At 58.3% G+C, this 11,195-nt stretch overlaps 1 protein-coding gene across 6 annotated transcripts in view; it reads left to right on the forward strand.

Moving 5' to 3' along the window:
- The window catches only part of KIAA1671 (KIAA1671 ortholog), a 188,954-nt gene extending 177,759 nt beyond the window's left edge, over positions 1-11,195 (forward strand). For all 6 annotated transcript variants that reach the window (XM_070066040.1, XM_070066041.1, XM_051835480.2 and 3 more), the window contains 4 exons: positions 182-309; positions 3,160-3,305; positions 4,824-4,906; positions 6,772-11,195. In XM_070066040.1, coding sequence (XP_069922141.1) covers positions 182-309; positions 3,160-3,305; positions 4,824-4,902 — 353 coding nt within the window. In that variant the 3' untranslated portion in view covers positions 4,903-4,906; positions 6,772-11,195. The remainder of the gene's footprint in view (positions 1-181; positions 310-3,159; positions 3,306-4,823; positions 4,907-6,771) is intronic.

Raw genomic sequence — 11,195 nt, forward strand, 5'->3', positions numbered from 1 at the left:
GAGCTGTGAGGAAGAGCGGTTGTGACGGCAGACACCTGCACGTCCCCGTCTGTAAGATGGGCCCGTGATGTGCTGGACTGTGGTGGGGTGCACAGGAGGTGCCGTGTGCAAAGCAGCTGGCACACAGGACCGCCCTGAGTGGCAGCGGCCAGTGACTCCAGGGCCCTTTTCTTTGCAACAGAAGAGAAATCGCCCCGGAGGGAAGAGTCCGACGAGGAGGAGGAGAAGCCACCCAGGGCCGAGAGGACGCCTGTCAGCCGCCCTCAGAGGATGCCTGTGTTCCCAGGGGTGGATCCAGCAGTGCTGAAGGTACCGCAGCTCCCGCCTGTACCTGGGCTGCTCCCCGGCTGCGGCTGCAGAGGGACCCCTCCCCTTCCGCTGCTGCCCTGTGTGGTCTCATAGCTGGGCCTCAGTGGACCCGGCTGTGAAATGGGGCTAATCATCCATTGTAGGCACCCAGTGCTGGGAGTCAGGGAAGCAGGAGGGAACCACTGTGGCCTCCTGAGACCCTTGAGGAATCGGGCTGCCAAGAAGGTAGGTGTGGGAAGTGGAGGTGGGCACAGGAAGTGGAGGTAGGCCCGGGAAGTGAAGTTAGACACAGGAAGTGATGGTATGCACAGGAGGTGGAGGCAGGCACAGGAAGTGGAGGTGGGTGCAGGAAGTGGTGGGCACAGGAAGTGGAGGCAGATACGGGAAGTGGAGGTGGGTAAGTTAGGTACAGGAAGTGAAGTTAGGCACAAGAAGAAATGGTAGGCATAGGAGACAACATGGAAACAGAAAGTGGAACTGAGTGTAGGAAGTGGAGGTGGGCACAGGAAGTAGGGCTGTGTAGGAAGTGATGGTAGGTACAGGAAGTAGAGGCAGATATAGGAAGTGATGGTAGGTACAGGAAGTAGAGGCAGATATAGGAAGTGATGGTAGGTACAGGAAGTGGAGGTGGGTGCAGGAAGTGGTGGGCGCAGGAAGTAGGGGTATGCAGGAAGTGAAAGTGGATGCAGGAAGTGATGGTAGGTACAGGAAGTGGTGGTTTCAGTGTCAGTTGACATGAGAAGCCAGCACTGAGTCGTGGCAGACTCTACTGAGTCACATCAGAGTCTTGACCAGATTACGGGATCTTGGGGGAAGGGCTGAGCCACCTTCCCGCTCCCCATTCCTGGCTCCTAGGGGCTTCTCCTGTAGTGCTGGGATGGGAAGGGACCGAATGCAGACAAAGGAGGGGCCGTGTGCGCCCCTGCTCTGCGCCAGGCGTCAGGTACCTGCAAACACGCTGTGTGTCCCCAGCAAACTACCCAAGGTCATTTAAAAAAAAGATTTATTTATTTGAAATGCAGAATTACAGAGAGGCAGAGTCATAGAGTGGCAGAGTCAGAGAGAGAGAAGTGGAGGGGGGTCTTCATCGCTGGTTCACTCTCCAAATGGCTACAATGGCCAGAGCTGTGCCATTCCAAAGGCAGGAGGCAGGAGGCAGGAGGCAGGAGGCAGGAGGCAGGAGGCAGGAGGCAGGAGGCAGGAGCTTCTTCCAGGTCTCCCACGTGGGTTCAGGGGCCCAAGCACTTGGGCCATCTTCCACTGCTTTCCCAGGCCATAGCAGAGAGCTGGATGGGAATTGGAGCAGCTGGGACTTGAACCGGCATCCATATGGGATGCCAGTGCTGCAGGTGGAGGCTTTACCCGCTATGCCACAGCGCCGGCCCCCGAGGTCATTCTTGTCTCATTTTATTGAAGGAGAAATGAAGGCAGCAGAAATGAAGATCGTTTGTGTGGTGTCAGCCCTAGATATCCTCGCAGGCCACAGAAACCTCTGATGGGGTTGGGCCTTTTGTCTCACCCCCAGCAAGACCAAAACCTGGGTAAATAAGGAGCCGGTGCACACCTGGCTCTGAACAGCCTCAGGCCCCTCGTGCACGCGTTTTCCAGCTGCTCTCGGAGGCCAGCGGCTTTCTGGCTTTGGCTTTTTGTAAAGCGTCAGGACTAAATGATCTTAGGAGGCAGCCTGCGGGGGAGGCAGAGGGCAGGCTGTGGTGATGGAGGCGCCCCCTGGGGGATCCTTGAGGGACTGCGCACAGCTTGAATGCAAGGCACCCCGTGAAAGCGAGGCCCCGGCTCTCCTTTGCCTGTAACTCGGACTCCTGCTGTGGTCGCTCTGCCGCTGGTAGCGCTCCGGGCTCCCCTCTGACCCAAGGAGGCAGCGGGCCTTGTTCTGGAAGCAGTGTGGGAGCTGGGAGCCCGGCAGACAAGGGCTGAATCCCAGTTCTTTTCTTTGCAAATGCCTGCGGTCGTCAGGGCTGGACCTGGCCGAAGCGGAGAGCTCCAGGTCTCCCGTGTGGGTCATGGAAACTGAACCCATTGAGCCATCACCCGCGGCCTCCGAGGGTCTGCACCAGCAGGAAGCTGGAGTCGGGCCCGAGCCGGCAACTGAACCCTGGCGCTCTGTGCTATGAGACGCAGGCATCTGAGCCAGTGTGCTAACTGCTAGACTAAGCACTGACCCGTGAATCCCAGTTCTGGAAAACTGTGTGACTCTGGGCCAAACGCTCAGCCCTTGAGCTCCAGGCTGCCTCTGTAGGATGGGTGAGCCAGTCCCCACCTCCCTGGAGGGTCTTGTGCACGCGGAGTGAGCAGACAGGTGCCACGTTCCTTACACAGGGCACCATCCCCTGGAGCCTGGTGAGTACGCGGGAGCCGTCAGCCTGGTGAGGAAGATGGTGATGGGACACGAATGCCACCCACCACCGCTGGCCCCTCGGCTCCCCGGGCGCTCTACACACATCTGAACTCATTGTGCTCCCAGCAACGCCCTCCGAGGCGGGTTCACAGCCAGCCTCTCTGCTGCTTTCCAGTGGGAACCTGGGGCCCTCAGAGGTTTCCGTTTGGCCACAGGGATGGGGCCGCGGCTCAGCTGCAGGACGGAGCTGAGCCCTCTGCCGAGGGCTGTCAGGGAGGTAGACAGGCAGCAGGCCCTGGGAACGCCACACAGAGTGGCTTTCCGGCCGTCACAGGAGACGGCTGACCTTGGGCACGTCAGGGGCTTGGGTCGCCAGCACGGCCTCTGGTTTTTCTCCACCCGAGTTGGCTACAGCCCGATGGGGTCACCGGATGTGACCCTTCCCCTACTAGAGGCCCTTACACACTCGACTCTCCTCTCTCCTCTCTCCCTAGGCTCAGCTGCACAAGAGGCCCGAGGTGTCTGATGGTCCCGGCGAGACCCCCAGCTGGGCCCCCCAGCCCAAGACCCCCAAGACCCCCTTCCAGCCGGGGGTGCTGGGCAGCCGGGTGCTGCCCTCCAGCGTGGAGAAGGACGACAGGTGAGCAGCCTCGGGGGTGGGGCTCCTCCCTTTCCAAGCTCAGGATCTTCTTCCAGGGGGCTCCCATGCTGAGGGGCAGGCAGAGACTTCCAGCCTTTAAAAACCCTAATGAGCAGCCTTGTGACCCCCCAGTCTCTAAGAGGCGGGGCTGGAGACCTGGGATGGGGCCGGTGGCTTCTCCTCTGCCCCACTTGCCGGCTCCTATACAGGAAATCAGTCTCCGCGGGAACATTACTGCTCCTGTCTGGCCCTCCCTGCCCTGGTGGGGAAACTGAGGCACTCTCCCTCCTCCTCCTCCTTCTCCCCTCGCCCCCGTTTTGTCTTAAGGAGACTCAGGAGACCCCGGCAGGGTGCAGCCAGGCAGAGTGAGGGCAGTGCAGCACGGGCAGCCGCCCTCGGTGGGGACAGCTGCTGCTGGCTTGGCTGGGGGTGCACACACATGGCTCCTGCCCCCTCCCCGCAGAGTCTCAGCAGCTGGCGTCGGGGGTAGGAGCAGGGGCTGCACAGTGAGGTGGTGAGGTGGCCCCAGAGCTGTGTGAGCTGGGGAAAGTCACTGGGTCACGCTGAGCCTGTCTCCCTGTCTGCGACACGGGTGCCCTCATCCCAGCCCCTGGGCATTGGTGAGGCGGAAGCAAGCCATGCACCTGCCCGACGGCCTTGTGTGGGTGAACGGGAGGAGATGCTCACTGAGGGGAGGGGGCTTCTTTCTGTTTTGTGTCTTACATCGGTGAGACACAGACAGGGAGGGCCCCTGTCCCACATTCCATTCTCCCAATGCCTTCAGTGGCCGGAACTGGACTGGGCTGACGCCAGGACTGGAGAACCCAGCCTGGGCTTTCTGTGTGAGTGGTAGGGACCTAAGTACTCAAACCACCACCTGCGGCCTCCCAGGGTGCACGTGCGCAGGAAGCTGGACTTGGAGGCGGAGCCAGGACATGAACCCAGGCGCTCTGATGTGAGATTCGGGCGTCCCAATAGTGTCTTAACCACCACCCAGACGCCTGCCCCTGCTTCTTACAGGTGCTGTCAGCATAGGGGCCTAGGGATTATCTGTGCCACCTGGGCTGTAGTGCACTGTGTGGCTTTGTAAATAAAGCTTTATTGGAACGCAGTGGGCTTCCGATTAGGTGTCAGCAGTGCCTGTTTCCGGTTTAGAGCCGCAGCTGTCCCACAACCGGCAAAGTTAAAGGCGGCCCCCTCTCAGGCCCATCGTCCGCTCCTCCGATGGAGGCAGTCGAAGGGCTCATCAGCAAACTAGGCAGGAAGGCGTTCAGAGGGGCTCCCGGGCCAGCTGAGTGGTGGTGGACAGTTTACTCAGCCTTCCCCACCGTGGAACGCCGTGGTTGACTTCCACATCTTTCCTGTCAACTACGGGAGCAGGCATCTTGGCCGCCTGTGAGTGCCCGGCTCAGCCCAGCCCTGGCATGGTGGGTGCAGGGCCGGGGGCTCACAGCCCCACCGCAGGGACCCCCGGCACTGCTCCCAGCTGACTCTCCCCTCCCTGCTCTGTGCTTTCAGCTCGGAGGAGCCCTCCCCGCAGTGGCTAAGGGAGCTGAAATCCAAGAAGAGGCAAAGCCTGTATGACAATCAAGCTTGACCAGGTATGAGGGGCTCCGCTGGGGACACTGGGGGGCCCAGGCCCGGGCTGGAGACTCGGGAGCTGTGCCTGGAGGAGGAGAAGGCTCTGGAAAGGGAGGGGGCGGGGGCGGGGCATGCTGCGTTCCTCCCAAGGGGCTGGTGACGATTCGTTTTCACTGGCAGACAGCTGGGCCATCTGCGGTGGGCGGAACGGACACTGGGCAGAGGGGCAGACAGCCTGGGCCCTGGTCTCACGCCCTGGGCCTGCCTTTGCTGCTGCAACTCAGTCCTCTTTTCTAAAATGACAGAGTGGGGCGAGCGCATGGCACAGCGGCTAAGATGCCACTTGGGGGCCGGCGCCGCGGCTCACTAGGCTAATCCTCCGCCTAGCGGCGCCGGCACACCGGGTTCTAGTCCCGGTCGGGGCGCTGGATTCTGTCCCGGTTGCCCCTCTTCCAGGCCAGCTCTCTGCTGTGGCCAGGGAGTGCAGTGGAGGATGGCCCAGGTGCTTGGGCCCTGCACCCCATGGGAGACCAGGAAAAGCACCTGGCTCCTGGCTCCTGCCATCGGATCAGCGCGGTGCGCTGGCCGCAGCGCGCTGGCCGCGGCGGCCATTGGAGGGTGAACCAACGGCAAAGGAAGACCTTTCTCTCTGTCTCTCTCGCTCACTGTCCACTCTGCCTGTTAAAAAAAAAAAAAGATGCCACTTGGGCCACGTGCATCCCACGTCGGACCTTGATTTTGAGTCCTGGCTCTGCTTCCGGCCCAGCTTCCTGCTGGTGTGCGTCCTTGGAGGCAGCGGTGATGGCTCAAGTACCTGGGTCCCTGCACCCACGTGGGGCCCTGGATGGAGTTCCAGGCTCCTGGCTTCATCTTGGCCCACTCCTGGTTGTTGTAGGCATTGGGGGAGTGAACTAGCAGATGGAAGATACTCTCTCTCTCTACCTTTCAGATAAATAAAATATATACTTTTAAAACAAATATAAAAAAAAATTCCACTAAATAAAAAACAGACATGGAAGTTTAGCCTGACCTGAAATGTTTCGGCCGTTACATGTTCACGTACATCCTGTGTAATCAAAAACTGAGTCGGAGGTGAGAGTTTGGCCTGGTGGTTAAGATGCCCATATCCCATGTCCGAGTACCTGGCCAGTACTCGGCTCCGGCTTCTGACGCCAGCTTCCTGCTTACGTGGATCCAGTGATGGCTCAAGTGGGTCCCTGCCACTCACCTGGGAGACCCGGATGGAGTTCCCGGCTCCTGGCTTTGACATGGCCCAACCTGGTTGCTGTGGGCATTTGGAGAGTGAACCAGTGGGTGCAGATTCCCTCTCTCTCTGTCTCTCAAAAAAAGAATGATTTGGAAACGTAGTCATCCATTAGTATCAGCAAGGGATTGGTTCCAGGGCCCCCTTCTTCCACACAGGTAACCAGACTCCAGGATGCCCAAGTGCCTTGTGTAAAAGACGGTAGCATTTGCACGTAACCTCCACAATCCTCTTTTACACTCTAAGTCATCCCGACATGACTTACAATATCTAATACAGCGCAAATGCAGTGTGGATAAGTGTTATACCGTATTGTCTAGGGGACAATGACCAAAAAACCCTACAGCTCTGCTACAGACAGAGTTCTTCATTCTAAATATTTTCCATTCAAGGTTGGTGGGCTCCATGGAGCAGAGCCAGGGACCCTGACCTGACCCTCAGTTGATGCGTTGCATCAAACTCCCTGCAGCCCACCTCTCCCCTGAGACGTCCTTACCCTGGCCCGTGGCACGTGGGCATGGCTGTCCTGGGGGAGATCAGCACAGGCTGGAGGGCCTGGGGTGGGGAGAGTGAGGCCACCCGTGCCCACCGCTGACACAGGCACTGTCCCTTGCTCTGCAGGCCGAGACCATGTCACATCCGACTAACAGAAGCCTTAAGTGTCAAAACTCACCAACCAGGCCGAGCTGCCGCCCTTCCTGCACCACGCTTACGTGCCTGGGCCCTCCCCGACGGGTGGAGCCCCCCGCCCTCAGCAGGTTCTCCGTGGATCTGGACAGGAAGGCCCGCCCTCCACAAGCACCTGCTCCTCGCCCCACACGGCACCTCCAGCTGGCAACGAAGCCCCGCCGGCCAGACACGGGCGCCGGTGGCCTCGCCCCTGATGAGAACGTTTGCATCTTGACTCACTGGAGACCTCTTCCCCTGCTCCAGGGACACCGCAGGAGGCTGCTCCATCCCCTCCAGTTCTGGGGGGGAGGAAAACAACCCACCCGAATCGTGACCGCTCCTGTTTGCCTGAGCCCAGGGCCCGGCGATGTTCGGCACGGCTGTCTCCCAGGAACAGTTCGCCGCTCGCTTCCTGCTGGGGCTGGTGGAGGCGCTCCCCACAGGGTGCCGTTTCTGATTGCTCTGTTTGACCTGTCCGTTCTTCCCCTCAAGGGATCGGCAGACCCCCCCCCCCCCGCCCCGTATTTCTCCTTCTGGTGGGGGCCACGTGCGTGTGTAGCTGAACTTGAGTCTGTCACCTGGGTGTGCTTTCGAAGGTAATCCAGCAATGATTCAGGCCATCCCCTTCGACCTTGGGCTGTGTATGTGTTCATATCGAAAGGCAGGAGGGCAGGTGCATGCGTAGTTCCAAGTACCCAGACCCTTCAGGCTCTCTCAGCTCCCAGCCCAGCTTTGTGTCTGTTTCCCCGCTTTCTTTTCGTCTGACCTCTGGCTCCTTTAGGCCTCGAGGGTCCGTAAACTACAGTCCGACTGGAAGTGCCCACAGCCCTCAGACGTCAGACCTGCCCTCGAATCTTCCGCTCTGGTCTCGTCTTGAACGCAGCCTGCACTGCCTGGCCTAAGCCATTGCAGGTCAGCCTCAGACGAGTGCATGAGTGAGGGATACTTCCTGTTTAGTCACGCCTCGCCCCTGCCCCAGCTCTGTGTGGCCAAGTGCTTTTCTCGGTCCAAGTGGTCATCTTGCTGGAGGGAACCCCCCTCCCCACCCCGTCCTGGGACACAGGACCCGGAATGCTGGATGCTGGTGATGAATGACAAAGTGCAAGCCTTGCCTTCCCTTGTTTTTTTGTTTTTCCTACTGTTGTCAACATCCTTCCCGGGACCCTCCAAGATCTCTGAGGGCTCCTGACACCCTCCGCTCTGCCCTTCTCTCTGGAAATCCTCAGCACCAGTCCCCTCTCCTGGATCCCCCTGCAGCAGCAGACAGCCTGGCTGTACTTGGCCTCTGCTGTGGCTGCAGTTGCCATAGAGCCCGTGCCAACCTTGTCAGGAGACACCCGGGGTGAGAGGCCCCAACAGGTCGTAGGGCAGCCTGTGTTTGCTGAGGGGCCCTGGGCTGAGTTTCCCAGTAGATCCACGTCCAACACAGACCTGGCTGGGAGAGCAGGGGGCCCAAGTGTCCCCCTCGCTGACTTCCCTAGAGGTGGAAGTCTTTCTTGGTAGATTGGTTATTTGCAAATGGTGTCAGACCTGTCTCCCTCCTCCTCCTTTGTCTACCTGATCTCATCTTTCTCCCCAACCCTGCGCGCATCTCCCTTTGCTGCCTCCTGTCTTGAGCTGAGGGGTGGAGAGCAATCCTGGGTCCTTCCAGGTTCTCCCACACTTGTACATCCACAGGGGAGCCAGTGTTCAGCACCAGGGACAGCAGCCTCGGGACCTGAGTCCTGTTGGCTGAGCTTTGGCTACTGATGGCTGCTAGCTGGCCGCTGTCCCAGGATGGGGCCTGCGTCTGGACTGCCCAGCATCTGGAGGGGGACGTGTGGTCCTGCTTTGGGGAAAACTCTGTGTTCTCTTCCTTTCCCTGTAGCCAGTCAGTTCTCAGGTACCGCTTCTGTTGCTAACTTGCTTTTTAAGATCAGGTCACATTTGTCACCTTTTCGAGGTAGTGTCTTTTCGAGTCAATGGGCTCCCCCCCTCACTGAACACGCACCCCACTATTGGAACCCTGACTTCTTTTTGTGGCTTCTGCCTTTCCATCATTCTAGTGGAAAAGGCCCCTTCATTCCATCTGGGCCATGGGTGAAGCCCACTTTGGAGCACCTTAATACCCGCTGTGCAGACTTGGCAGCCTCGGGGAGCCATGCTTCAGCCCAAGTACGCCTGATAGAAAAAGAAACCTGCCTGAAGAAATTAACCTGCAGGTGTTCTGCTGAGCCCCTCACACCTTGATGGGAAAGACGGATTTCATTCCAGCAAATCAGGATGCGTCAGGTCCACCCCTTGAACCTGACTGGGGAAAGTCCCGAAGGTCATTAGTCCTCACCTCCTTTTATGTTTCGCACCCTCGTCCCCTCCAGCCACACAGAGCAGACGATCCCGGGGGTCAGGAGTGGCTGTCTGCACACGGGTGCTTCCTGCTTGTGCTCAGTGTAGTGACATTAGCAGCCCCTGACGCTCTGGGGCCTTTGCCGATAGCTGGTCAGATAGGTTCCTCCTTTCTCCTCATTCTACACTGGGTGAGCTCTTTGGGGCTAAGCATTCTTAGATTTGCCTGGAGTCCCCCTTGGGAAAATGTCTCCTTTTAAACTGACTTAATATGCCTTAATCATCTGGGCCCCATCACGTCACGTCAGTTGTCCTACCCCCACCCCGGAGCTTTCATCTCCACAAATGAGAATCTTATGCAAACTCTTATGTATGCACGATCGCTCGCTCTCTCTCTCTCTCTCTCTCTCTCTCTCTCTCTTCCCCCTTCCCTCCCCCACTCCTCGCACACCAGCATTTTGACAGCTGGTCTTTTGCTAAATCTGTCTCTCTCTCTCCTCTCCAGGGAATTCCCTTCTTCATGCTCCTTTGCTGAATGAAACAGAGGCCTTTGGCCTGTGAGCGTGTGGGGCAGGGCAGCTGCCCATGAAGCTGGCCTGGCAGCCCCAGCTTCAGGATTCAGGAGGACAGACCAAGGCACGTGGGTTCAGGCAAACGAGTTTTCCTCGGTGCATCCCCAGGAGTGAGCCAGTGTCAGGGTATTGCAAAGGAGTGAGGACAGAGACGGGCAGAAGCCAGGGTTCTGCAGCCTTAGAGACTGAGCCGCGGATTTGGGAAAATCCTAGTGCGGTCTTCTTGCACTTGGCAAATTTTCACCGTGATGCCCCCAGGTGACCTTGGGTACTGGGTAATTACAGAGCTGACAATGCATCCCCCCACCCCCACCCAGTCTGGACGCTTAAGCTGGGGGCAGTCCCTATGGTGATGGAGAGCTGTGGGGTAGCCTGGAATGTGCCTTTCCCCCCGCCACGTGTGAGAACGTGAAAGCAGCCATCCTGTGGGGGTAGGAGGGAGCCACCGGGAGCAGGCAGGACCCGCTCCGGGTGTCAAAGAGGCTCTCCCTTGGGCTCGGCCTCTGTAGCACGTGTGCGAAGCTGGGATTCCAGGCAGGCCAACGTGTTGGAAGCTGGAGCCACAAAGAAGGCCGCAAGCACACGTGGGTTGAATCTTCACCACTCTGCGTCTCCCTCGGCACCCACCCCCTTCTAGAATTTTCTGCCGTCTGGATTGGCTCCTGTTGAAAGAGAGTGGGGCAGAAAGCCAGGGTGTCGCCCGAGGTCTCGGTCACAGGGCCCTGGACGTCAGCACCTGCGCTGTTGCGTCGCTTCCACGGCTCGGGCACCAGCGGTCCCTCGACAGTCCCCGGGGTGTCCACGCCAGCAGAACGTGACACTGTTGCCTACAGGAGAACCTGAGCTTTTTAATGATCTCATGCCACACGGCCTTACAGATCCCGCACAGAGGGGCTCACGGAAGTAATATATTGTGTAAGAGAGGATATTTTCTACTCTGCTGTTTCCTACTCCACACCACTCCCCTGGAAGTCCCGCACTTCTCGCATGGTTGGCATCCTCCAGACAAGGGGAGGTGGAAATTATATAAATGCCTCTATATAAATACGGTATATATTTTCCTAACTTTTTTGCTCAGTCCCTTGACTTGAGTCATGACAGAAAAAACACACGAGTTCTTGTGTGGGAAAATCCAGCATCCTTGCCTTAGGAATCCACAAGCTGTCGGAACTCTGAACCAGAGGCACTTTGTCCAGTCCCAGAAAGAACCCCTAAGTGTACGACTGAGAAGTCACGGGGGAAAAAAAACCTCTATTTTTAATGTTAAACAAAAATACGTGGGGGCTCCATGGACCTCACAGGGTATTGGATGTCTTAAGTGCTTTTCTATTTTGTAACTGCAAACAGCTTTCCTATGCACAGAGGAGCAGCTGGGGAACTGGCCGGCTGCGAGGAATCGAGGTGACCTTTGCATGTACTCAGATGTTGCATTCAGACTACGGAAACAGCAAATAAAGCTTTGACGCGAGTTGCATTGGA

Source organism: Oryctolagus cuniculus, chromosome 21, assembly GCF_964237555.1.
Source record: "Oryctolagus cuniculus chromosome 21, mOryCun1.1, whole genome shotgun sequence".
In the NCBI taxonomy this organism is placed as follows: Eukaryota; Metazoa; Chordata; class Mammalia; order Lagomorpha; family Leporidae; genus Oryctolagus; species Oryctolagus cuniculus.